Below are 25548 nucleotides of genomic sequence, written 5' to 3'. Positions count from 1 at the left end.
AGGTCACAACAAACCTATCAAGGACAGGACACTTGCGCCTCGCCCGACGACGGCAATAAGCAGGGCCATCTGCTCCAGGTCACAACAAACCTATCTCTGCTCCAGGTCACAACAAATCCGTTCCACACCCACATCAAGGACAGGGCACTCGATAATCTTCAGCAACGCTCTTTGGCGCGGCGCCTCGTCCCGACAACGACGCTCTTTGACGCGGGGCCTCGTCGCGACGACGCCGACGCTGTGGCGCCTTGCACGACGACGCCGACGCCGGTCTTGGGTGCGGGGACCTTGCCAAACCCCGTCTTGACAGTAGCACCACCGACTGCCTCGGCCGACGATGGCGACGAGGCAGATACTGATGTCGAAGACGACATCGACGCAGCACTCGACGACCCTCCTCTGCCATGTCCGTTCGCGTCCTTGGACGTGTACGTTTGTATCACACCATCTCGCAATGCAAATCTCGGCTTGTCGCAATCACAGACTGTGCCCGTCGCCATCACACAAAAGTACTGACACCATACTAGATTTCAACTCAAATTGACGCGTCGGTACTACTCGGGCGTCGGTACTCTACAAAACACGTTAGTAAAGATGATGGGGGGCGAGGGAAGAAGCGGGGCGGAGAGCGCCGTTGTCGGGACAAGGCGCCGCGCCAAATAGCGTCAGCGCTTGTTGCGCGCCGCCTCGACCGGCTGGCATGATTGTTACAAGTGCGTTTGGCTGAAGGTGAAGAATGTAGTGAGAGCTTTTGGAGTTTGTCAGTGTTGGTAGTAGTGACGGTGATGGTATCCACCTGAACCCTTCAACCCCATTACCCACCCACACCCTTCAAACCCATTACCCACCCGAACCCTTAACCCCATTACGAAGCTGACCCCGGCAGCGATCACTGCCTCAAGATCAAGCTTCTCGTTGAGTGTAGCATGACCTCCTGGGGGGGGGGGGGGGTGCTTCTGCTGGGGCTTGCCTGTCGGAGCATCATGCCGGTCTCTGCGGCAGAAGGTTGTCTGGAACCTTGTCCAGCGGCGGTCGCCGTCCCTGAATCCGACCAAGCCCATCCACATCTCACATGAAGCTCTTTCATAGAACCAACATGTGTGCGTGTCTGACCGAGGAGGATCGTTGAACGGTGCTCCAATGTCTCTGCCGGAAGAGCGAAGGCAATTTTCGCGATGGCATGTCCGTCGTAAACAAGCAAGTACGCGAACTGGTCTGTGTGATGCCGTGTTGCGCCGATCACTGGTCTGTGATGCCGTGAAGCTCCTGTTGAGCAGCGGTGCGAAGGCCGTGCTGGAGCACCTTGATGTTCAGGCAAATCGGCAGAGACTTGCGACGGCCACCAGCGCCGGGACGACGAGCAGCGGCAGATGGATCATTGATGAGCTCAATCTTGACATCAAGTTGCCGGATGTCTTTGAGAGCCCTGCCCTTGATGTTGGCATCAATTTGCTGAATGTTCTTGAGAGCGCTGCCCTTGATCCAGGAAAGCTTCGAGCTTGTCTCGGCGGGCGACCCACGACGGTGCTTCGAGCCGCAGCTGGGTGGCGGTGGTGGCCTCCTCTTGGGTCTGTTCGGGAGGTCTGTAGCTCCAACCCTTGCTCAGCAGGAGGTGAGGGGTGATACGCGGGTCCGGACGGCTGGCCGTGGGCTGACGTCCTTGGGGCCGCTCCTCGCAGCCTCTCGAGAACCTTTCCCGCGAGGTCTCACAAGCAAAAACTTGGTCGGCTTGGGGGGTTCCCGCTGATAACAGGGACTCACTCCGGACCAGCTCCAGACACAAGAAGACCCGCACGCATGTAAATAGGCATTCCGGAGTCCCCCCTTCACCTCCCAGTCCATGATTTCTTCGATTAGGTTTGCATTCATTTGTGCGAGTCTGACATTGATCGAGTGTCGTTTGGACGGGTGTAGATGGCTTGCTTGCTTGCCTGTCAACGTGGGTGGCGCGCTTGTTGCAACGGTAAAGACTCGGAGCGGTGTTCGAGGGGAGGCTTTTCGCGCTCTTTTTGCCAGCCCAAGCGGAGCCAGCGGCTGTGTAGGAAGACGCCCTGATTGTAAAGTGTGGAGATGGCGCTCGCGGCGTACTCGTGTGTGGCGAGCGTGACGAAGCCGTAGCCGCGTGCGGGCGGAATACGCGCCTCGACCGAGTGGCCGCGGTTGAATGGTGCGAAGACACGCACCAGGTCGGCGGTCGTCGTGAGCGGCGATAGGTTCCCCACGTACACGCTCGACACGCTCGCTGGCGCCTCGCTGAGCACCTGGTCGAAGTGGAGCTTGGCGCCGGTGCCGCTGGGGAATTTGGTCGGTCCCGTGGTGGTGTGTCGCCTTGGCAAGCCGGGAAGGCCGCCGGGAAGGCCGAGATCAGCTACGGGCGGGAAGAACGATGCTGTACTGGTCACGGTCGAGCCGAATGGATCAAGCTGGCTGTAGGCGCCGGGATTATGCGGCGGTGGCGTGCTGCTAAGATATTCAGCGGTGGCGGACATGGTCGAGAGCTGGCTGTTCTTCTGGTTGGCCCAGTTGACGCGGATCTGTCGTCCGCCGAGCCACTGCCCTTGCATGGTGGCGATGCAAGTCTCTGCGTCGCGTTTGCAGCGGAAGCTGACGAAGCCAAAGCCACGAGACTTGCCCGTCTCTGCGTCGTACATGACGCGGACGTCTGCTAACGATGGGAATCTCGAAAAGAACGAGTGGAGCATGGAGTCGTCCACGTCTGGCGACAAGTCGCCGACAAAGAGGTGTGCATGGCCGGCGCTGCTGTGTGTCGGCGCGCTTCGATCAGGCTCGGTGTCGGTCATGGCATCTGGATGCATGCTTTGCTTAGCCCAACACACCTTGATGGGAACGCCGAAGCAGAGCCAACCATCCAAGGTGCGGACAGCGCGCTCGGCCGAAGAGACGTCGACAAACTCGACGAAGCCATAGGCAAGGCCAGCTGAGTTACGACTCGCAACGACTTTGACCGACTGAATCGGCCCAAGGGAGGCAAACATGTCTCGCAGCGCACGTTCTGTCGTTGTGCTGGGTAAGTTGGCGACGTGAACAAGCGGACGGATGGGTAGAGACGAGCCGGCTCGCGACGCTGACGGGTCCGAGCCGGGTAAGCCTGACAACAACGGCATCGTCATTGTCGCTACGCAAGTGAAAAGATTTGCCAGATAGAGGGTTCGATGACTGGAAATAAAGACGTCGATGCTGTTGTCACGCATGTCAAGTGGGAAAGCGGATGTGTCGGCGCAGTTTGAGTGAGGCAGAAGAAGTATCGATCGGTCAGTATCATGTTGGTGTCGTCCAGGAGACTGGCGGTTGTGTTCCAAGCTCAACGAAGTACGACGACGAAGGATGGCGACACAGGTTCGGACGAGTCGTCGAAGTGCTGAGACCCGGCTGGTTTCCGGAGGGTGGAGACTATGATGACTCCGCAAAGGACAGCTTGTTTACTCTGTCGCCATGTGACCTCGACACTGTCCATGGATCGACTGTGCTGAGTGCTATACGCTCGGCTGCGACGCATCGTTACTCACCTGGAGATTGTGTCTCTTCGCTCAGCCTGGCTCTTAGTCGAAGCCCTGCATGGCGAGTGGGATATCTGTCGACGCTGGTTGTATGGCGGACGAATTGGCCAAGAAAGCGCTCACATCAAACAATGCGAATCACCTCGTCTTTTGGCTGTGCACTCGACAAGATGACCGACTTACCGGCTTGATGTGAGATGTCAAGGTGCAGTTGAGATGTTGAGAACAGCTAGAGGCTCAAATCGATGGATATGTCGACCAATGCTGGCAAGTGACTGAAAGAGGGGATTGATACAGAACTTGGAAACAAGAATGCCCTCTCCCACCGGGGAAAAAAGAGGAGCGATTCCTCTTGGTGGGTACGGAAACGATGTGGGATGGGCGGGCATGGACATGGAGGACGAGACGATGGAGCAGGAAAGGAGGGCGACTGGGGAAGACGTAGCGCAAATGGAGAGTCTCTGGTGGACAAGGCCCGACACTCCGGCCGAAGCGGAGCGGCAACGCATACGGGGAGCAGCAGGAGGCGGGCAGGAAAAGCGTGCATGCTGCACATGCAGACTGCGGAGCGGCTACAGAAACGTCGAGTTCGGAGGCCATCCGAACGGTATGAAATGAGGGCAATTCCCACATCATACGGTCATGGTACATGGATTCCCGAACGGGTCACCGCACTCTGACGCTCCCTCACCCCACCTGCGGCAGAGGCGGAATGAGATTGAGTGGAGCGGCGCTTCCGTAGGATTATTTCGGACATGGTGACTACGCCTATCGGAGGAACCGAGGCTTTGGCTCACCGAAACGGCCAAGCCGATTTAGTACGACTGGGCATCTGTGAGGTAGGCGCAAAGCCACGCACGAAGATCACGTCCCGAAGCGGCGTCATTGCGTACATGGCTGTCCACCGGTAGCATTTGGGCAGGACGAGCGGCTCGGACCACAGGCTTCGCTTACTGACGGAGGGGTGCGGAGCAGATGGGATACGTAACCGAGCAGTCGAATGAGAAAGCATTGCAGAGGAATGGCTTCTCGGCAAGCTCAGAGGGGCAACAGCGCTGAGGCACGCTTAGGGTACGTTGTTTCTCGCTACGAGACAGGCAGGGAGCTTGCGGGTGGCTTCCGAGGGAGGAGACGGAACGAGGAAATGCGAGGCACAACAGGAGCGGCGGACAATGCTGTGTGGTTCCTGAAGCGTGCATACGTCACCAATGGCGACGTCAATCTCGCCCGGCTGCGTGAGAGCCGTGGTACGGGAGCGAGAAGGTTCTACAAACAAAGGGTGAGGCATGGCCAAGCGTGGGCAGTTCCAGAGGCAGAGGCCCGGGGCTGAGTCTGGTGAAGCTCCCACAGGTGGTCCAAGCGACCCGGCTTTCCAACTGGCCGAAAGGAGAAGAAAAAAATCAAGGCTCGCGCACAAAGTATGGAAGTCGAGCTCTAAATTTCCGTAGCTCTAAATTAGAGTCGACAGGCGGACGCCGGTTGCAACCGCAACGCGTGTTTTCTATAGGTTGGCCGAGGCGAACTTCAGAAAAAATGAAGCTGGGCAGGTGGCCCTGAGACAATTGGCTTGCCGGGGCGGCATTTGCACGCGTACCGCCCAGCGCACACTGCACGCGAGCGCGGAGCAGCGCAGGGCAGATCCGACCGTCGCCTTGAACCAGAAGCAGGAAATTTAAGGTGAGGGAATCCGCCCGTCCGTCCTCGCTTCCATGCGTCGTCTAGGCGAGCTTGAGCTCAAGCCGCGCTCAAAATCCATGGCGAGCGCGCGACTGTGCTCATGTGCTCCATTTGACCAATTGTCCGCATCCATCCATCCACGCGCCCAGAGCAGGCGTAAGCATGGACCTAGCGCTCGACCGCTTTGGATAACGAACAACATCAATACCCCCGCCTTGGCCGCAAAGTTCCAGCTGACCTCTAGCGTCAAGTAGGTACGGATGCCCCCTGCGTCCTACGCAGTTGTGACAACAGCCTCCTCTCCTTGCGGATCCTCGAAGGGCTGTGAAACGAGGGTCGCTCAAGTGGAGGCCGAGATCTTCCACTCGCTACTGCATTTTGTTGAGCGGCTTCCCTTTCCAGCATGTGCAGTCATCCCCTCCTCGCTTGCTGCCATCAGACACTCGCTTGGAACATCTAACGAGATCTAGCGCGCGCCTTTCGCCGTCCCTCCTCCCCTTCCTCCCCTGCCGAGAATCAAATTGGGCCGGAAAGTACGGCTGCAAGCCTCTCTGTTGTCACAACGCGTTCAGAGTCGGCGCCAGGTCGCTAAGCCACTCTGTCTCCGGCTAAAGCATCCATTCACCAGCTGGCTCGGTTGATTGCAGAGCGCGGGTTACCGCCGACAACAGAAGCCGCAAGGTGATAATGGAAAGGCAGGCTGGCAAGGCCAGTCGTCCGGACCTGGCACAGCAAGAACGCACGTGCCAAGCTCCATTGTTCGCGCGAATTTTGAAGAACATCCTTCGAAAGAATCAAGGCACTGACCACTTGCAGCCAACCATCAGCATCCTGATCATGCACCCACACACCATGGGCTGGTCAGACTTGCGACATGGCCGGGACAAAGAGGAGCTCTACCATTAACTTCTACAGATGAGTACAGTGGCCTGCTCTAGTCGCGCTTTTCGGAGTGAGCCTCGTGCGCGTGGACTGCGCCAGGTTCTTCAGTGATGCGCCGTTCGAGCAAATTGCTCGACTGGTAGCCCGATGTAGGCTTTTCCGACACGGCGACCATCTCTGGCTTCGCACTCGGCTGAATCAAGGCGGCATCCGCCCTGCCTTGTTCCTCCGAGGAGCTGGGCGACTGATCCTGGCTGTGGGAAGCCGTATCGCGGGCATCCGGGGTGTCTGCGCCATCCGCACCCGCTTCGCCCAGCTCGGCAGCATCCACGACGCCATGCTCGACCTTCCACTGCGCAAAGTCCTCCTTGCCGCCAAAGGGGTCCCACATGGGTAGTTCGGGGTAGCAGCGCCTCACGCTCGACTCGGCGCCCATGGCCATGAGCGCCATGATCGGATTCGTGAGCAGCGACAGGATCGCTCCGTAGAGGAGCTTGATGATCATCGGGACCCACGTGCCCGCGAGCTCACGGTGCTCGTAGATGGGTGCGACAATGGCGATGGCCAGCGGCCAGTACCACCAAAACGTAAGGCAGCACAGGAAGAAACCCTGCGCGGCGGTCCATGCCAGACGTTCCAATCGCTGGCGCCAAGAGATGCCTGCGGCCAACAGGTCGTTGCGCTCCGACCCAGTCAGGACGGCTCGCACAAACCACCACCACCAGCCGTTGAGCTTGGACTTGCCCTCGGCCCGACCCATCCTGCACTGCGTGTGCTCGCGCTCGACGTCTTCGGGCATGCGGATGCCCAGCCAGTGTCCCTGCGGCACGGGCGTCGACGGCAGATGCAGCAGCGGCGGCCACGGGCGTCGGAGCGGCCCAATCGGGCCAGCGTACAGGTCGTGGTGCACGAGCGACGATGTGATGATGAACGAGACGATCTGCTGAACGATGACGGTGACGCCCATGTCGCCCGCGACCGTCTGGCGGTCAAAGGTCCAGATGTTGATCGTCGGCTGCGTGCGATACAGTGCGACGGCGACGCCAAAGTTGATGGCACCCGAGATGATGGCGGCGACGATGCTCTGGCCAAACACGAGGTACCACCACTGGCCGTAACCAAACGTGAGCGGGCCGGGCACGATCCAGTCGCGCAGGCTGGCGGGCTGGTCGATGACGACGCCCGAGCGTTCGTAGGGCGCGGCAAAGGGGATGGCGCGACGCGCATGCTTCCACCAGCCCTGCTGGGGCTTGTGCGGATCGCGCTCGGCGAGGTGCAGCTCGTTGGGGCGCTTGCCGATTGAGCGGCGCGGCTCGTGCATGGGGTCGATGGGTTCTCCTGTGCCCTGGTTTCGCACCAACGACATGGACCTGCGCAGCGCTCCGCTCGTCCGTGCTGCTGCCGCATCGAAACTCGTGCGGCTCTGGCTGAAGCTTCGCTTGATCGACTGCGAGCGTCGGTGGGAGCGGCCCACTGACCTTGAGCGCGTGGGCTGTTCGTCATCTACGGTGCCGCTGCCGGATGCATTCTGGCTGCGATCACGACGAGGATGGTCGGCGTACGAGAGCGAGACCCTCGGTCGTGGCGATGCAGCATCGCCGTGGTCGGAAGCACCGTTGGGCTGGTTCAAGATGCCGAGATTCGACGTTGGCTTTGCGATGTCCGAGGCCGGATACGCTGGGATTGCCGAGGCACTGGAGGAGGCGGTGCCTGTTGACGGCTCGACGCTTTCGGCCACCATGGCTACGATTGTGATGCGCTTCCGCTGCTACCTAGTCGATGGTGGTTGAGAGCACAATGTCGGATCCCTGAGCTGCGCGTTGTCCTGTCGGATGGTCTTATTATATGAACCTCCGCTGCGTGCGGATGCATGTGTAATGACGAGCGGCGCAACTTTTCACCGCACAGCAGCGGGCGGGACAGGGTTCGGAGGTCGGATTTCAGGGTTCGCGAGCTGCGAGCCGGGCGTCGAATTGGCAGAAACGCACGCACGCGCCCTGCGAAATTTCAACAAAACACACACGCACCCACGTCTGGCGCCGCCGGATTTGACGATGCGGATCGTCAGGCTAAACGCCGTCGTGCTCTGCTGCTGGGGTCAAAATTGTGGTCATGTCGGATGCCGATCCCCCTGCTGCACGTTCCTCGCAACACGCAGGCGCCAAATTTCTCCCACCACGGCCAGAGTAAGCGCAAACGCAGCATCCATCGGCCCGAGCCTCGTCGACTGCTTGCCCCCTATCGGCACCGCTTGGACCTTGTCGATACCGCCATCGACTGCACTAATCCTGCTCGCTATCACCAGTCTTGTCGGCACGTTGATACCACACTGAGTTAAGGTGTGCCAAACCGGTCGTCGCCCATGCACAAACGTTCAAGCCTCATCGAGGTGTGCACAGCCAACCATGACAGCCGAAACCACTTCGCAACTTAGAAGACCGTGACCAGAAAGAAATAAGATTCACCGAAGAGCGGGTACAGCGTTGCGTGCAGCCAAACTAGCCCTGCGTGACCCACCGCCGAGATAGACGGCACACATACGACATCGCCGAAGCCTGTTTTGGACTCGGCGCTCGACAGCCGGGACGAGCTGTATCGCGTGACGAGCTGCGCGACTGTCTAGCTCGCCACGACCTCGCCGCGCGCCGCAGCAGCCCGCACGGGCTCAAAGTACGGGTGATCCTGCGCCTCCTTGGCCGTGAGCCTCTCCTGGTGGTCGTATCGCAGCAGCTTGTCGAGGAAGTCGATGGCGTCGTTCGAGATGTACCTCTGGTTCTCGGACGTGATGAACCTGCTCCACGGCTTTCGCTGGTATCTTCCCAGGATATCGTCGTACTGCGGGTCGAGATCGATGTCGTACTTCTCCAGGTACGCGTACAGCTCGTCGGTACCAAGCACCTTGCAAATCTTGACCAGCTGGTCGTAGTTGTCGTGGCCGTGGAAGAACGGCTCCTTCCTGAAGATCATACTGGCAAACATGCATCCCAGGCTCCACATGTCGAGCGAGTAGTCGTACTCCTGGAAGTCGACTAGCAGCTCGGGTCCCTTGAAGTATCGACTGGCCACGCGCACGTTGTACTCGGTGTACGGGTGGTAGAATTCGGCGAGACCCCAGTCGATGAGGCGAAGCTTGCGCTTCTCGTGGTCGATCATGACGTTGTGCGGCTTCACGTCGCGGTGCATGATGCCCCGCGAGTGGCAAAAATCGAGCGCCTTGAGCAGCTCAAAGATGTAGAACCTAACGTCGAAGTCGGAGAACTTGGGGTACAGGATCTTGAAGTCCGTGTTGTTGATGTACTCGGTGATGATCGACGGCGTCTTGCTCTGCGGATCGCGCACCACATCCAGAAGACCAACCACGTTGGGGCCGCCGGCGAGGTTTTGCAGGATCTTGATCTCACGCTTGATCTTCTTCTTMTTGACCGGCTTCAGCACCTTGATGATGCACTTTTCGGGCACGCCCGATGCTGAGGCGATGTTGACGCCTTCAAAGACTTCCGAGTATTTGCCGCGACCCACCTTGCGAAGGATCTCGTAGTTGTCCTGCGTGCCCCACTGCACCGCCAGGTTGTCGTAGTCCCACCACGGGCGGCCAAACTTTTCGTTGGCGCCTGGGTAGACACGTGCGCAGCTGCGTCCGCCAGACATGCTGAGCTATTGAACTTTCAGCGGGTGCTGAGTCGTTGCGACACCAAAAGAACGCGTGGCCTTGCGAGTCGAAGCCTCTCTATTCCGGGATCGGCTGTCGAGGATTGTCTGTCTCCGTGACCACAAGGTTGATGCCGTGCACCAACAGCAGATCGATTCAAAGAGGAAGGCTGTGCCGCAAAGGGGTGAAGCGCAGTCTGTCCAGCAGCCGCAGTATCGAAGCTGGCGAGGTAGAAGGCGTCGGATCCAGACCACCGGTGTGCGTGTCGGCTGTAGGTGTCGCGACGTGGAAAGAAGCAGTGCTGCAGATGCCGGCGGGAACGTCGCACGTAGAAGGAAGGATGCGGGCCGAGCAGCGAGAGGTGTCGCGGAGCAGATATGACGATGGTGAGGATGCGGAAGCAAAGTGCGGATGCGACGACGTGATCTTCCCACCAGCGATCAAGTCGAATCCGCACGACGTGAAATCGCAGACGAAGCCGCTCTGCAGACCGACTCGCATCAGCCGATCCGCTGCCAATAGAGACACAGCAGATGCGCAGTCGCGATGCACACAAAGCGCCGGGCGGACAGGCCAACACGAATTTTGCAAAATCCCTCCTCTGGCACGTCCAAGTCGTGATCGTCTCGTTCCCTGGGGGGCAACAGAGAGGATATATCCGCAATAGTAGGAGGCAGAGACATCTATCCCGGCTAGCTCAGTCGGTAGAGCGTCAGACTCTTATTCAAGGGTTTCCAAGTTTCACTTGGGATATCTGAATGTCGTGGGTTCGAGCCCCACGTTGGGAGATTCTTTTTGCCATTTTTTATTTCTATTTTTGCTCGCACACCAGCACGGCGCTCTGCCCATCGCTGTCTCGCTCGCTTCATCTCGCTCACTTCGAGTCCATCGCACACTCAAGCGGGTCACGCAGTCATTACGGCCAGAAGAATATCAATGACCGAAAGGGCGCGGACTGAGGACAAAGACGAATGCAACCACGACAATGGGAGGAAAGAAAGCAATGCAGGCGAGGCTGCGAGACACAGCCAACTTTTGATTGTTATGGGGAAGAGATGGCACGGCAGACGGTCGGCTCATCAAAGCTCAAGGACGCGGATCAAGTCTTAGACCAAGCGCATCCTCTTCGCCGCTGCGCGCGGCCATCGGGTTCTTGCGCTGCTGCCTCAGCATGCGGTCTGAGCGCTGCGAGGCAGCAGCGCTGTTGGCGCCCGCATCGACAGTCTCGTCGGTGCGGACCGAGGCTTCCCCTCTCGCACGGCTGGAGGAAGCCGTAGCTTCCCCGAAGCCAGCATCGTGGCCGAGCGAGCGCGAAAAGGGATCCAGCAGCGATGCTGACGACGACGGCGTGGTAGGCATTCCCCCGACGCTGTTCACGCTCTCTGAAGCCGTCGACCCCTGCGTCAAGCTCGTCATCTCAGAGAACGCCGAGGGCGAGATCGGCTCCAACTGCATCGCCGGACCTTCCAGGCCGGCCGCGGTGGCGCCCTCAAGTCCCGAGAGCCTCGACGAGCCTGCAGCGTCATGTAAGCCCGGAATGGCAGCGGGGTAGGGGACTTCGTGTGCAGCGTCGCGATGCAATCGCGCAGTATGGATCTGAAGGGGTGGCAGGTCAGCTGGAACGGGTCCCAGATGGTTGGCATCGACTGCTGAGCCCACCTGGCCCTCGGCTGCAGTGCTGCGCCGTCTGGAGGCCCGGGTCCCACGCGCCGGCGACGACGTGCGTGAGCTGGGTCGACTCGAGACACGCCCAGTCGGTCCGGAAGGGCTCGCAGACACATTGGCCGCCGCGAATCGACGTTCAAGAAGACTCGCCGACCTCTGCTCGTCGGCCACAGTACTGCGCAGCTGGCCATAGCTGGAGCTCAGAGCGATTCTCTGAGCATATCGAGCATCCTGCCTTTCGGAAGCTGGAGGTGCGCTTGTGGTGATCGGGGCGTTGAGAGGATCTGTGAGCCTGCGGGCCCGGATCGAGGCGAGGCGGTTCAACGTGCGACTTCGTGTCGACATGGCCGGACTCGATGCTTGCAATTGCACGGACGGCGTCGAGGGAGACGTGGTACCGAGATGAATCATGCTAGAAGAGGTGCTATCGTCCGCGTCAGGCGTCTCGTCGAGCGCCGTCATCTCGCCCCGAGTCGAGGCAGCCGAGCCATTCTCGAACTCGCCAAAGTAGGACGGCGAGGGGCTGAGGCGTGCGTTCTCGTCGCTCTGACGCGGCCTTCGACCCCGCAGCGAGCGGCGGAAGGGGACCACCGGAGAGATGGAACCGGTTCGCGTGGCACCCGGACTGGACGGACCAGAAGACGAGGCGGACAGCGTCCTGGCGTGATGCGAAGCTGCCGACCTCGAAGCGGTAAGGTAGTCATCGCGGTCGATGAAGCTGGTGGAGCTCGTGCTGCTCCTGCGGCTCTGGCTCCGCATGTCTGCTAGCCAAAGCGGGATCTCGGCCAAGGGCGTACGCGGAGTCGACATGCCCGAGGGCGGAGTGTACGAAGGGTCGAATCCACCGCCGAGGGGAGCACAGCCCGTGGCAAGGTTGAGACGGTTCTGACCGGAGGCCATGATGTTGGCTGCGGAGCTGCTGGATGCTAGCACGTTGGAGCTCGAGGACGATCGCGATCGCAATGCATAGGATGACGACGCGCTGTTGGAGCTCGATAGCAGCGGCCTAGATTGAGTGCGGGCCGATGCTCGACGTCGCGGAAGAGCCCGCGTAGGCCGTGGCGGCGACATGTTGCTGGCGGTGCTTGCCATGGAAGGGGCCGAGAGCTGAGTCGAGGAAGACAGAGGCTGTAGAGGCCCACTCCGAGCGGGTTCCATCTCTGCGTAGCTGCCTGCCTCGTAAGGTGGCAAGTGGAGCGAGAGGCCAGTGGTCGCTGGTTCTAGTCTGGCAGATGCCTCAGCAACCTGCATGCGGTTGGACGCAGATCCGTTCATGCGGGTCTGCGACATCGAGGTGATCGATGTTTCGATGCATCTCGATGACGAGGCGTGAGGTGTTTGCGCTCCGTGAGCCGTGTCTAGTCGCGATCGAGCGTCTGGCGTATTTGTGTTGCTACGAGCAGGGTGGGTGTGGTCGTGTGCAGACTGCGTATTGCTGACACGAGGAGAGCTGGACTGCATGAGCACGAGACGTTCGCGCGCCTGGTCGGGAGATTCAAAGGCAGATGTGACCGTTCGGTGTGGTTGGCCGCTGCTTCTACGGTCGGTATAGCGGGAGCGAGCTTGACTGTTGCCCTCCCCAACGTCGGAGAGGTCGGCGACGTTCGAAGCGTTCTGCGAACCAGCATACGAGCGGGAGGCGGGCGAGGAAGTCTGTTCGACGGAGCCTTGGCGAGCCATGTGTGCGGGGCGTTTGCGGGTGCGCCGGCTGGGTGCGGACGACGAGGAGTGCGGGTCGAGCGTCGCGTCGCTCTCCTCTCCACTGCCGTCACGCGACCCGCTATGGGTTGCGGAAGTTTTGGGTCGGGGCATGCTGCGTTGACTCAACGCACGCTTGGGTCGAGGATGACCTCAAGCGTTTCTGCGTTGTGTAGGCGAAGGTCGGGCCGAATCTTTCCTCAAGGACATGAACACGAGCTTCTTCTTCTGCTGGAGTCTGTCGGAGTCTGTCGTGTCGTGATTGATGCTGAGGCCGGCGAGTGTCGGGAGTCGGAAAGGAGAAAGAGAGAGAGCGATGTGACGGGAGCTCCCTCGGATCTCAGAGAGTCAACAGCCGCTGTGACGAAGTCGGCGATGCGAAAAGGCGGTGGCAGAAACCCAGCCGGAAGTGATGGAGTCCGGAGACAAGCCAGGCGTGGAGCCGGCTGCGATTGTCGGATCTGCCGTAGACAGGGACGGATAGGAGAGGAGGGTATGGCGGGAGTGCGGGGGCTTCCAGAGGTCGAAGCCCAGGGAGCGGCAGGGGGAGGAGCGGCCAGACGACTAGGCGAGGGGAGCCACGAGCAAGAGACCCGCTGCAGCAGGTGCCCTGGCTGGAATTGGAGCCGCCTTCGGTGGTTGACAGGGGAGGCTCAGGGCTTTTCGGCCTTGGAAGGAGTGGCGCCCCTTAGCGTGGCTGGTGGGTTGCAGCGATCAGCCGAGCTGGGCGGCGGCTGCTGCTGCACCGCTGCACGCGTCTGGTCACCCTGCCTGGACGCAGCTCGCATAAAAAGCCGTCGAGCCACTTGCGTGTCTTTGACGCCGATTCGGCGGAGCTTGCCCGCCCCTTGCCCCCAAGGAGCGCCACATACGGTCACACGCTCCCCGACTTCATCCTTCTGGATCTTCGGACCAGCCGAATCGCGAGCCAGGCGCCTCAACTCAGATGCTCTGCCCAGCCAGAATCGCGAAACTGCGGACCGACGCCGTGCGCGAATTTCAGGTCGCGGACTAATTGCAAATGGCCGAGGAAGCCAGGTCAGGGCTTCACCGCAAAGTGGTTCCTGTGGCCAATGCGGTCGAGGTGAGATAGGGCGCGAACGAGGAGCCGTCGAAGCGGAACGAGTCAGCCGACGTCGGCTCGACAATGACAAGCGTCTCGCCATCGAGCTTTGGATGCGCTTTATGCTGAAAGTCATTCTCTCAACGGGGCCCATTGTGTAGTGGCCACGTTCACACGACGGACCGCGGAAAATGGTTCAAATCGCCTCCTGCCATGACAGCCGACCTTCGCAGCTGAGCGCGAGAAGCAAAGGCCAGATGCGAGACGGGGAGTGCTCGCCCAAAGCGCCATCTGCATCTGCGTCGATGCCACGGTGCGTAAGACATGGTCGCCTGCCACCATGCGTTCTCCTGCACCCTTCACCCTGCACCCTGCCCTCGCCGACCGTCGTCTGGGACGGCGAACAGCAACCACGGATGCAGCGGTCAACGCCGCCAGGGAGCCTCGCTCGAGACGGGCCGAGGGCCGGACATAGAATTGTTCGCGATCCCAGCAAGCGCCTGTCGGCGTTGAAATGAGCTGCAGGAGAAATTGGAATGCGGGCAGGCCCAAAGGGCCAAGCTCGGCAGGCACGCGTCGGCTTGCCACCCGCCCTTCCGCTTCCGCACTAGCGTGTGGCTCGTCGCTCGTCCACGTCGGTCAGCTAGGCCCAATCTGAACCAACATGCCACTTGGCAATGGAGTCAGCCGGCCCGAGCGACCGAATGGACGGGCCCGTGGCGTGCATGGAAGGCTTCTCTACTCTCGACGTCGTTCTACCGGGATTCGAGGGGCGTATCTTTCGTCTTTGCTTCTCTGAAATCACACCTGCACCGCGCACGCAAGCTGTCGTGATCATGCAGAACTATCGCTGCAGCTCGCAGCGACTCGCAGCAGCTCGCAGCAGCCTGCTGTCAGTGCCTGCATAACAAACGACGCCGCCCTGGCAAACCTTGCAGCGAGCAGCAGACCTCACCTTTCCCCCCCGCCTACGCACGGGAAGGATCTACACTGCACCAAATCAATGCATCGAAGGAGGACTTAAAGTGAAGTCGGATCCGTGCCGCGATGGAGATTGGGTTGCTTTCCAGAAGTAACTCTCTCGCGGGGTTGACCCGCGACACATTCCTCCTTTTTGCGTTCTTCTTTTTCTTCTTGCGTGAGTCTTAAAGCCAAAAGGCAATCCTGAGACCCGCTGATTTAGCGCTTTGGCGAGCTGTTCGAAAAGAGCGTATCTTTGGAACCCTGGAAAGACGCGCGCGGGCGCGTTACCGGTACGCCGGCGCGTAAAGTTACGGCCCACTGGGCCTCTGAGGGGGGAAGGCCAGTTTTTTGACATTTCAACATCTCAGGTTCGCAACGAGGTCCCCAGGGTTCTTGCTTTTGGTTTCGGAAATGGCCGTGGAGAGGGCCGATGAGCGGGCTTGTGGCTGCATGGCGCTGTAGATTCCGCTCGATGCCTTGCAGATAGATGCATGAGGCCCTTCCCACCGGCGAGCAGCGTTTCATTCCGACGTAATCAGTCTGCTCTCGCACCGCTCCTGACCGAACTTCCTTTGGCCGAGCGTGAGAACGGAATGCGTCGGAGAAGGCCACGCGACCGCATCGCGGATCTCATATCTCTGTGGCTCGTATCAGATACACAGCGTGATTGAGGCGGTCATGGGGCTCGATGACAGGGGAATGCTCTATCTCCCGCGTGAAGCGTCAGGACTTTAAGCACGAGCGAATGAGGCTAGTCTTTCTCACCCCGCGATGGAACTACAGCCGAATCGGCGCTACTCGCGTGATGGACTTGGTCGGGGGCCGTCTTTGTGGAAAGGAGGCGCGCGCGCTGGGGCATACTCATCTCCCCCGCTCCGCAGACATTCTTCGACGGCCCCACGCAAAGCCATAGCCGGGGCACCAGTCGCTGACGGGCCGCAAATCTGCTGATCTGCCGAAAGATTCTCCTGGACTTGATCGGGTTCTAGATTGCCATCCGAGGTTGCGAGCAGGCATGGCCAACTGGACTGTCAACAGAACGCGCTCCACCGCTCGCAGCTCACCGGCCAAACACTGGCGACCAGCTCTCCCCTTTGGCTTCCCCACAATCAGTGCACTGGCACATTCTTTCTCACCGACCGATCCGTCTCCACTCGAAACATCGTGCTCGTGACGCTGACCCTGCAATTTCATCTTCTGGCTATCTAGGCATTGAACGCCTTCCTGCGGCCCACGCCGCCCATGAATTTGCTCAGCCTGTTGCCAGGGCCCTGCTTCTGCGGCGTGGCCTGCTTGCTCGCCGTGTCCGGGATCGAATAGCTCGAGTCGGCGCGCGACAGGCTGTGCTTCGAAAAGCTCGTCGGCAGTGGCGCAGCAGGCATGTTGGCCACTCCGCCGAGCATGTCCTCTGAAATTGGCGGGAGCACTTTACTCGACGCCGCACTCGTCTCTCCGTACCCGCCCGCCGCGGCGGCGACATATGCAGAGTCGGCCGTGAGCTTCCTCTGCGCAACGACAGCGGCAGGAGCCGGCTCTATGTTCGCAGGAGCTTCGGCCTGGCGCGTGAGGAACGCAATGTGACGCTGCAACGGCGACTGTGCCGCAGCGCCGCGTTTGCCGTACTGCGCATTGGGCTGCAGATCCTGCCTGCCATCATGCGCAACTGCGAAGCCGTTGGCCGCTCCAGCTCGGTCCATTGCGCCCATGCCGAGCGTGAAACCGCGACTGAGCGCGCGCTCAGTCGGATGCCTCTCGTCCTCCTCGCCACTCTCGTCCCCTCTCCCAACTTGCCTGTCGAATGAACCGGCCGGCGCCTCGCCGAGTTTGCGAATATCCAGGTCGAGCTGTGCAATCTCTTCGCCAAAGTTCTGCACAAAGAAGCGCTCGAGCGTCTCGTGGAACGACTTCATCTCGGGCGGGCACAGCTGTGCATGCAGCCTGATGCACCTGAACAGCACCATCACCTGCGCATCGATCGCCTGTCGCAGCTCGTCGATGGCAGCCTGCTGGTCCGCGTGCGCCGCGGCGTACTCGGGCGCAAAGAAGGTGCTCTTGTACAGCGGAATGCCGCCCTCGGTCGGTGCATCCACCGCCCCATTGAGCGCCATCGAGAGCCGGTTCGTGTTGATCTTGCCCGTGGACACCTTGCGGATGCTGAGGTACTTCTTCTCGAGCGTCTCGAGCTCGCTCGTCTTGGCTGTGACGTCTTCGATCGCTTTTTCGAGGGGGCTGATCTCCACCACGTATACCTCGGCGATCTCGCTGCGGCGCAGCACGGTGGGGAAGGCATCTTCGCAGCGCAGATACGTCTTTTCCACCCACTGCTCTGCCTGGCCCGCATCCGCCTTGCCCAGCGGTCGCTCGAACGAGAACAGATCCGTTCCGCACTTTTCGTGGTACGTACGCACGTTGGGCGGCACCTCCGGGTTGGTAAAGATCTCCTTGGTCCGGTCTGGCTCCGGCTGGACCGCAGTCACCTGGAGGAAGCGGCCTTCGGCAAGGCGCACCTCCTCGTCCGGCACAGCGGCGCTCTTGATCAGCGTTGCCTGTGGATGCTTTGCATGCAGCCGGTCGCAGAAAGCGCCAAACTTCTCCCAGTCCTGGCCGCGGTACACAAACATCCTGTCTCGCAGCGAAGGCGGCCACTCCTGCCCGTAGTACGCCACGCGGAAGTACGACGGGAATGCGCGCTCCTCGGTGGCGATTCTCTGGTACAGCTTAGCTTGGTGGTGGAGCACCTCGCCAAGCCGGACGTAGTTGACCGAGCGGAACTCGTACTGCTGCGCGAGTTCGCGACAGATGTCCACCGAGATCTCCCACGCCTGACCCTTGCCCAGATAGTCGAGGATCAGCATGTACAGCGTCTCCTTTCGCGCAAAGTGAGACTGGCGCGGCAGATCCAACTCGCCGAAAGGCTCGACGAAGCTGTCCATGTCCCAAGAATGCAAGTCTGCGTGCAGCTTGAGCGTGAGTGCCGCCTCGACGTAGTTCTGGTTTTCGAGATGGAGATTGACGAGGCGGAGGACATGCGTCGAGAACGCCGACACGCGATTCGCCTGCCTCAGGAAGCCGAGGAGCTTGAGCGTGCCAGCGATGCGATCGTCTTCGTATCCTTCCTCTAGCGGCAAGCTGCGCACACTGAGCAGCAGATCGAGGAAGCGGTTGACCGAGACGAGGCAGGCCTCGACCTGTTCGCGTAGGCCCGGATCCACGTTGGGGTTGTCGAAAAGCGCACGCAGTTGCCCCACAAAGAATGCACGCGAGATCTCGTCGCCCTTGGTGTGCGTCATGAAAAGCACGTCGAGCTTGTCGATGATCTCGGCCTCGATCACGCTGAAATCACCGTTGAGATGCCACTCGGACGTGATCATCGTCGCGAGCACGCGCACGGCGCAGGTTCTTAGTTCGTCGTGGTGCGAGAGACACAGCTCGAGCACCGGCTCGACGAGCGAGGGCACGAACTGTACCTGGAAGCCGCCTGTGTTCATCCTCTCGTCCGTTCGGCCGTTCTGTTCGCCGTCCGCATCGTCAGCCGCAGCTTCAGGCCATCCGATCGAAGTCCACAGCTTGGCAAAGATCTGAGCGCCTTCGCCTCGGATGTCGCCTGCGAGCCTCCACACCGCTCTGCGCCGCTGGGGCTTGAATTGCTCGATCACCAGCTGATCGCTCGACAGCAGCGTGAGGAGCATGGTGAGGCACGATCGCCATAGCGCCGTGTTGAAAGTCTCGCTCTGCTCCGCTGACGGAATGTAGTGGCGCACCATCACCGACGCGAGCGGATCGGCCATCTTCATCACCATCTGGTGGCTGAAGATGTTGAGGTTGAGCCAGGTGCTCGGGAAAGCCTCGTACGACAAGATCGACGTGGCAACTTCAAAGAAGTCCAGCAGCAGCTTGGCCGTTCGCTCTTCGCCTCCGATGTCGCGCTCCTCGTCCAAGAAGCTGACTAGATGCTTCCTGGGGCTCAGAACGATCAGCACCATCAGCACGGCGGCGATCTCGACCAGGCCGCAGTTGAGGAACTCGGTGCGGTCGCGGCGGCGATTTCGGCGCGAAGACGGCCCGTTCACGACCGAAGCATGGCCTTGAGGGCGTTTGGCGACGAGCGGGAAGGGATAGCTGGACGGGAAGATCACGGGTACCGGCGATGGAGTGGTGGAAGGGGCGCGGTGGCGCTCAAGTGCGCGAATGGTGGCTCGGCTTGACAGCTCGCGGTAGGTGTCTAGCAGCTTGGGCATCATACTGAGGAGATAGTCGACGTCGTCCTGTTCCTGTCGTCCTCGAGCTCGAGGAGCGCCATTGGATATCGGGCTAGGGCCGGCGGCAAGACTCACCTGCAAGCGATCGAGGATCACTGCCAGGATGGTGATAGCCAGTCGCGCCGCCTCGATCCATGACACACGAGCGGCGTCGCGTGCGTTCTCGAGCGCCTTTGCCGGAGCATGGGCCGACTCGTCATACGCTCCGAGATGAGGACCGATCCATCGGACGATGCTGGGGATCATTTGCGAGCGCGACGCCTGCTCATCGAACAATGGCCCCTGCGTCAGCTGCAAAATGTGCAGCAGCTTCCAGATAGCCATCTTTCCCTTGGTTATGAAGATGCTGTCGGCAAAAGCAGTGGCCGTACGCACCAGCTCGTCTGCGGTGAACACACGCGCCAGGTCCGGCAGGATTCCAGCAAAGTGCTGCAGCGCCAGCGTCTGCGTTCCGATGATGGACGAAGGCGTGGTCGCGCTCATGAGCTGATTGATGCTGCGCAGCAGGCCCTCGAGCTCTCGCTTGAAGCCGGCCTCCAGATGGTCGAGCACCGCACCGCCGCCCACATCCCGATCCCCACGTTGGTTCTCGCGGCTCTGGATGATAAACTTGAACAGATACGGCCACACTTTGATGGCCGCCCTGAGGTCCTTGGACGTCTCCGGCCTCGATGGTTCCGCCATGAGCTTGGCCATGGAGGCAATCAACTTGTTGTGGGCCGTCGTGAACTTGAAGTGCTGCTCGATGTATACATCGAGCGTAGCCCTGAAGTTGTTGAATCTGCGATCCTGGACGATGCCGAGCACGGTGACGAGTCCATTGAAGACAAGATCGTCGAGATCGCCGTGCGTGTTGCGGCTGCTCGTAGCAATGCCGAAGAGCGAGTCAAAGATGTCGCGCAAGAACTTGACGATCTCGACCTCGCCGACGAACGTAAATTTGTTCAACACACTGCGCAACTCCTCGAAGTCCTCGGACAGCAGGCGCTCCCAGTTGAGAAGCTTGAGCAGCACGTCGTTCTGAGAATACTTTGTCGAGACGAGGAACGTGCGGAGCGTAAGGATGTCCCGCAGAGGCTGCACGGTTCCCTGTAGGCTTGGTGGGACCACGTCGCCGGGATTGCGGCCGGCTGGAGTGACGGGAGGCAAGTTGAAGTAGAGGTCCGGGCCAATCTGAGCGGGTGGCCTGTTGGTGCGCCAGAGGAAGAGCGTATGGCTTCCGTCTGGGATGAAGGCTCGGTTGGATTCGAACAAGGGCAAGTAGCCGTGCGCGAAAGGCTTCGACATGGAGACAGAAGAAGAAGACGGTGTCGATGTCGCTTGTTGCGACGCTGAAACGCCGTTGCTCGCAGACAGCGCCCCTCGTTCCTCCTTCGAGCTGCGATGGCGGAACGAGAAGAAGAGGTGGCAGTCCTCCATAATGTCATGGGGCAGCTGCAGCTTGATAAGCTCGCCCCAAGTCGGCGCATTCTGGTGGTAGAAGACGAGACTGTCGAATTGGGTCACCAGCGCTTCTCCCGCACCGCGAGAGACGACGTCCTCGACCACTCTGCCGTCTCTCGTTCGCACCTCGGCCGACACCTGAATGTTCCTGAGCGAGCCTCCTGCCATCTTGTTTCCTGGCGGATAGAACTCGCCGCTCCAAAGCTTGACGTAGGCCTCGTTGCGAGTGTCTCCTGGGAAGACCACGTCGGGGAACCCGAGGCGGGCGGCCGGAGGCGTGTCCTGGAGCAACGAGGGGTTTTCGCGGATGATGGACGCGGTGTCGCCGTAGAAGACCTTGACATTGACCGCCAGCATGTCGGCGCGCGGCGACTTTTCAAACTCGCGCGTCCTGGATGCAATGATGTCCTGGTGGAGGGTGCTGAAAGCCGCCTCGTTGACCGGCACGAAGATTGGCATGACGTGTTCCCTCATGGACGAGGAGTTGGCGACGTCGGTCTGGAAGTGATGGTGTTGTCCAAGCTCGAGCACGGCGCATCCGAAGGGTCGACGGAACGAGTGATCGCCGGCCATGCGCTTGGGACGGAAGGACGGCGTGTTGGCGAGCGTGGGATCGGCAAACGAGTCGACACGATCGTGCGGCAGGTCTTGGCCCGCGGCACCGGACGGAGTGGCCTTGATCTCGGAGACGCGCATGCCGCCGTTGCGGACGATACGGCAGACGACGTTGAGATCCTGCATGTCGCTTGCACTGAGCTCGGTGAAGACGGCACGCATCTTGTCGATGCGGCCGGTGGAGTCCTTTGTGGGAACGCCGCGGTGGTTGAGGATGATGCAGAAGTCTTCGGTGAGGAAGCGCGACTCTGCACGGTTGTAGAGCGAAAAGTAGAGCTCGACGACCTCGCCGGCCGAACACGGGGTTGCGACAAAGGCACGCAGGTCGATAAAGACGTGGAAGTATTTGGCTGCCGCTGAGGCGTCGTCCACGCGCTTGATCGATGCGACGGAAGCTTGTCTTGCGCCGATGCCGGGCATACGGGTGACATCACCAGGAAGCCCCGCAAGCGTTCCGATGTTGCCTGTGGATGGGGAGCTGATGCCGAAAGCGTTGGAAGCGGAAAGATCCATGCCGCCCGGAGCGGTGGTGGAGGAGTTGTCGCTCTCGTGATCGACGTAGGCGAGCGCCGCCTGAAGCGCAAACAGACGGATACCGCTGACCCAGCTGTCGGGATCAGCGTCCTTGCTGTTGATGTCAAAGTCGACGAGGCCGCCACGATTGGGGTGGCGGACAACCACGTCGAGTCCCTGAGCGACGTTGCCTTTGACGAGCCTGGCGACGCATTCTCTTCTGAGCTTGCTGACTTCCTCTGCGGAGAGGGTGTTGGCGAGGAGCTGCTTGCGAGCCATGTAGAGGACCTCGATGTGCTCCTTGACGCTGTTGAGCAGGGTATAGTCGCGTTGGACGAGGTAGTTGTAGGTAAGCGCAGACCACTCGCGGAGTGCGCACGCAATTTCGTCGATCAAAGGGTCGTGTGCGCCGGACAAGGTCTCGTCGCCGCACTTGAGGCTTGGCAGAGGCGGTGGCGGGTGGTCGATGATCTGACCGTTTGCACCGACTTCTTGGGTTGCTGCGTCGATTGATGGGAGATGCGAGGTAGGATTTTGGTTGGGACTGGAAGGCTGGGAGATGGATTCATCGAGCTCGGGGAGCGTCTCCATGTGCGTTCTGGGGCGTGGCAAAGGAGCTGTTGCGCCTACGATGCCGAGCTCCTTGGCATGCTCGTAGACCGAGGCGAGGCGCATTTCAGCATCGTCGAGCTGCTCGCGGATATGAATGTGGGTCGAGGGAAAGACGCCAACGTAGACCTGGGGCTCTTCGGTGACCGGAGTTGCTGAGTTGTTTCCGAGCGCATGGAAGGTGCTGTAGTCGCTGAGGCTGCTGGCGCTGGCAGCGGCGACAGGGAGGCGGTTGGTGGAGACGACATAGCCGCGGTACCAGCTGACGTCGGCATGACCGAGTTGTTCGAAGACGTAGACCTCGTCGCCGAGCTCGAGAGCGATGAGGTTCTCGTGGAGCTTGTGCACGACGTCAGGCGGGAGGGACTCGAGCGGACCGGCGGAGGATTCGAGCACGTCGGTATCCGGCGAGAAGGGATGGGTTGCGAGGCCGTATAGGATTTTGGGCAGTGGCTCCCACCTGCGGTAAGACGATACGGAGGCGGCCATGATGAAGTGCTCTTGGATGCCAACGGCGCGGCGTTGTGCCGACGTAGACTAGCGCTGCAACCTCGAGTTTGGGTGATGTATGAGCGCGATGGGGCTACAAGACCGACGGGAGCCTCCGAAAAGTGCGCAGCGTGGATGGAGTCGGCAGTGGTCGGAAGGAAGGTGGGAGCGGCGCGGAGCAAATGTGATGCAAACAAGTGTCGGAAGTGATGCGCAGGTTGGCAGCATGAAATGCGGTTTGGTGTGTGTGCCATCTGCGGGCAACGCGTCCGTCCGTGTTGGAAGGGTTCGAGCTTCGAGCTTGGAGCTTCGAGCGTGCGAACCCTGAAAGAGTGCGAGCCCGGGCCAACCGAAGCTGCTGCTAGCTGCTGCCGCCTCCGCCGCTGCTGCCGCCCTTTGGAAAGTTGGATTCCTAAAGCCTGGATTTCGGCGAGGAAGCGAAGGCAGCTGGGCGCGAAATAATCACAGCCTCTCACACACTGCCTGGCCTTTGATGTGTCTCAGACAGGTCTCGCTATGGCCGCCCTGAGCTGCTGCTGGCTGCTGGTTGGCCCAATCGTGACTTGGGCGCGATCAGCATGCATGCGCATTCTAGACCATCGCTACAGCCAAGCCAGAGTCTCGAATCCGAGGGACTTCTCGCAATGCCCTTCCCCTTCAGCCTCGATTCCATTCGCAGAGTGTACGCAGTCCACGTCGTTCTGGTCAAGCAGTCTGACTCGTCATACTGGTCAGCTAGGTGTCGATGCAGAGTGGAGGGGGTGTTGGTCATTGCACATGTTACCACTAACGAATCTCGATGGCGAGCTGGTCAACGAGCCTGTTGAGCACATCAGAGTGGAGCTGGTTCACCTCTTCGTTCTCCAGCGATCGGTCCATGGAGCGGTAGTTGATGCGGTAGCACAGACTCTGCTTCTTCGTCTTGGGATGAACAAAGTCGTCGATCTTGACCACGTCCTCCACCAGGTCTCCTACCCGGTCGCGAACGATCTCGAATAGGTCGTTTTCGTGGAACTTGCGCTCCTGCGGCAGCCAGAACGATACGTCCTTGTAGCACGGCGGGTACTTGGAGTATGGCTTGAACGTGAGCAGCTTCGGCTTGGAGGCTTTGGTGGAGGGAGCCTTACCGCCTGCTGCCGAGACCTGGTTGGTGGGTGCGCTGGCAAACTGACCCAGGAATCGCGGGTCCTTTGTCCAGAAGAGCCGGATGTCCGGGATAGAGTAGAGCACCATTGCAATGCGCTCCAAGCCCAGTCCAAATGCCCATCCGAGGCGATCGGGCACGCCCGCCTTGTCGAGCGTCTTTTGCTGCACCACGCCGCTGCCGAGGATCTCGAGCCACTTGCCGCGGAACCACACCTCCACCTCGTACGACGGCGACGTGAACGGGAAGAAGGCCGGGATCCATCGCACGCGCAGTGGCTCCGACCCGCCTCCCTTCTGTGCCGCATCGAATGCATGGCGCTCGCCGAACAGGTCCAACGCCAGCCCGTTGAGCGTCGCCTTGAGATGACGTACTGCCAACGCCGCCTCGCGCGGGTCGTGATGGCTCTGGTACCCTCCCGCCTCCGACAGCCCGACGACGTCCTCGATCTCAAAGTTGGCTCCTGCCAGCTTTCGCTCCATCTCGATGCACTCTCTCTCCACCTTGCCGCCGGGTGCGTAGTCTTCGTGTGCAAAGATGGCCGCACCCTCGACCTGGTGGAAGATCGGGTAGTGCGACGCATCGATCTCGTCGCGGCGGTACACGTCGGCGGTCAACAACCAGCGCTCGTGCTTATTGCGGAACGTCTGCACCTCGTGTGCCGACGTGTGCGTGCGCAGACATGTGTCGCGGTTCACGTAGTACGTATCCGTCGGACTTCGGCCAGGGTGGTCGGCCGCGATGCCGAGGTCATCGAAGTTGAGCTCCGTGGAGACTACAGGCGAGGTTGCCTGAATGGGAGTATAGTTCGGGCCGATGGACGCCTCGATCTGGTCACGCAGCAGTGCGAGCGGGTGATTAGATGTGTAGGGCAACGTGGGCGAAGGCGCCAGTCTCGAGAGGATCGAGTCGGGGATGTTGGTATAATCGTCGGTCGGGTACTCTTTGCCTAGGATCGTGATGGTGGTCGGCAAGTGAGAGACGCGCGACCCGCTGAAGTTGTGGAGCGGAGAGGACGAGAAAGCTCTCGAGTGAAGCGATGAATGCAGGCTGGCGGCCGAACGCACCGACGAGGCCAGCGCTGTCGCAGTGTGGAGGCTGTGGGCACGGGCGTGCAACCTCGAAGTGACTTGCGGCACCCTCGCCTGGATCTGAGCCGGCTGGGCTGTCTGACGGGCACCGAGGCAGGCGCGGCATGCCGCCTGTGAAGGGAGCTTGGTCATGGTGACGGTGGACCCAACAATGTGATGTACCGAGGTAGGTGGGTGCGGGACGACAAAGCGAGCCGGATCTTCCGACAGCTTCCGAGCTTCTTTTTTTCAGGTTGCAGCTGCCCATGCTTCGGATCTCGGGCACGCGCT

General features: G+C 60.5%; 9 protein-coding genes and 1 non-coding gene across 10 annotated transcripts in view; 2 read left to right on the top strand and 8 right to left on the bottom strand.

Moving 5' to 3' along the window:
* PAN0_002d1295 (uncharacterized protein) overlaps positions 1–516 on the top strand; it is a gene marked incomplete at both ends in the record, with an annotated part of 1029 nt that extends 513 nt beyond the window's left edge. Inside the window, one exon of the mRNA XM_014803462.1 lies at positions 28–516. Coding sequence (XP_014658948.1) covers positions 28–516 — 489 coding nt within the window. The remainder of the gene's footprint in view (positions 1–27) is intronic.
* A 723-nt stretch (positions 517–1239) lies between these two features.
* PAN0_002c1294 (uncharacterized protein) lies at positions 1240–1799 on the bottom strand (the record flags this gene model as incomplete). The annotated part of the gene is made up of 2 exons (XM_014803461.1): positions 1240–1570; positions 1762–1799. The coding sequence occupies 2 exons, from the start codon at positions 1797–1799 to the stop codon at positions 1240–1242; spliced, it is 369 nt and encodes a 122-aa protein (XP_014658947.1).
* Positions 1800–1934: 135 nt separating this feature from the next.
* PAN0_002c1293 (nuclear and cytoplasmic polyadenylated RNA-binding protein pub1) lies at positions 1935–3131 on the bottom strand (the record flags this gene model as incomplete). Its single annotated transcript, XM_014803460.1, has 1 exon — positions 1935–3131. One exon carries the CDS (start codon positions 3129–3131, stop codon positions 1935–1937), a length of 1197 nt encoding a protein of 398 aa, XP_014658946.1.
* Positions 3132–6129: 2998 nt separating this feature from the next.
* Positions 6130–7818, bottom strand: PAN0_002c1292 (uncharacterized protein; the record flags this gene model as incomplete). The annotated part of the gene is made up of 1 exon (XM_014803459.1): positions 6130–7818. The coding sequence occupies one exon, from the start codon at positions 7816–7818 to the stop codon at positions 6130–6132; it is 1689 nt and encodes a 562-aa protein (XP_014658945.1).
* Positions 7819–8696: 878 nt separating this feature from the next.
* Positions 8697–9725, bottom strand: PAN0_002c1291 (casein kinase II, alpha chain; the record flags this gene model as incomplete). The annotated part of the gene is made up of 1 exon (XM_014803458.1): positions 8697–9725. One exon carries the CDS (start codon positions 9723–9725, stop codon positions 8697–8699), a length of 1029 nt encoding a protein of 342 aa, XP_014658944.1.
* Positions 9726–10412: 687 nt separating this feature from the next.
* PAN0_t002d0004 lies at positions 10413–10514 on the top strand. Its single transcript has 2 exons — positions 10413–10449; positions 10479–10514. It is a non-coding gene; the product is annotated as a tRNA-Lys (tRNA).
* Positions 10515–10812: 298 nt separating this feature from the next.
* PAN0_002c1290 (uncharacterized protein) lies at positions 10813–13203 on the bottom strand (the record flags this gene model as incomplete). Its single annotated transcript, XM_014803457.1, has 1 exon — positions 10813–13203. One exon carries the CDS (start codon positions 13201–13203, stop codon positions 10813–10815), a length of 2391 nt encoding a protein of 796 aa, XP_014658943.1.
* Positions 13204–13742: 539 nt separating this feature from the next.
* PAN0_002c1289 (uncharacterized protein) lies at positions 13743–14879 on the bottom strand (the record flags this gene model as incomplete). The annotated part of the gene is made up of 4 exons (XM_014803456.1): positions 13743–14040; positions 14141–14277; positions 14378–14777; positions 14854–14879. 4 exons carry the CDS (start codon positions 14877–14879, stop codon positions 13743–13745), a joined length of 861 nt encoding a protein of 286 aa, XP_014658942.1.
* Positions 14880–16320: 1441 nt separating this feature from the next.
* On the bottom strand, positions 16321–23043 carry PAN0_002c1288 (cytoplasmic protein; the record flags this gene model as incomplete). Its single annotated transcript, XM_014803455.1, has 1 exon — positions 16321–23043. The coding sequence occupies one exon, from the start codon at positions 23041–23043 to the stop codon at positions 16321–16323; it is 6723 nt and encodes a 2240-aa protein (XP_014658941.1).
* A 786-nt stretch (positions 23044–23829) lies between these two features.
* PAN0_002c1287 (phenylalanyl-tRNA synthetase) lies at positions 23830–25410 on the bottom strand (the record flags this gene model as incomplete). The annotated part of the gene is made up of 1 exon (XM_014803454.1): positions 23830–25410. One exon carries the CDS (start codon positions 25408–25410, stop codon positions 23830–23832), a length of 1581 nt encoding a protein of 526 aa, XP_014658940.1.
* Positions 25411–25548: the final 138 nt, after the last annotated feature.

This window comes from Moesziomyces antarcticus (genome assembly GCF_000747765.1).
Source record: "Moesziomyces antarcticus DNA, scaffold: scaffold_v10002, strain JCM 10317, whole genome shotgun sequence".
Classification (NCBI taxonomy): Eukaryota; Fungi; Basidiomycota; class Ustilaginomycetes; order Ustilaginales; family Ustilaginaceae; genus Moesziomyces; species Moesziomyces antarcticus.
The sequence above is the reverse complement of the archived record's forward strand: the minus strand, read 5'-3'. Positions and strand labels throughout refer to the sequence as shown.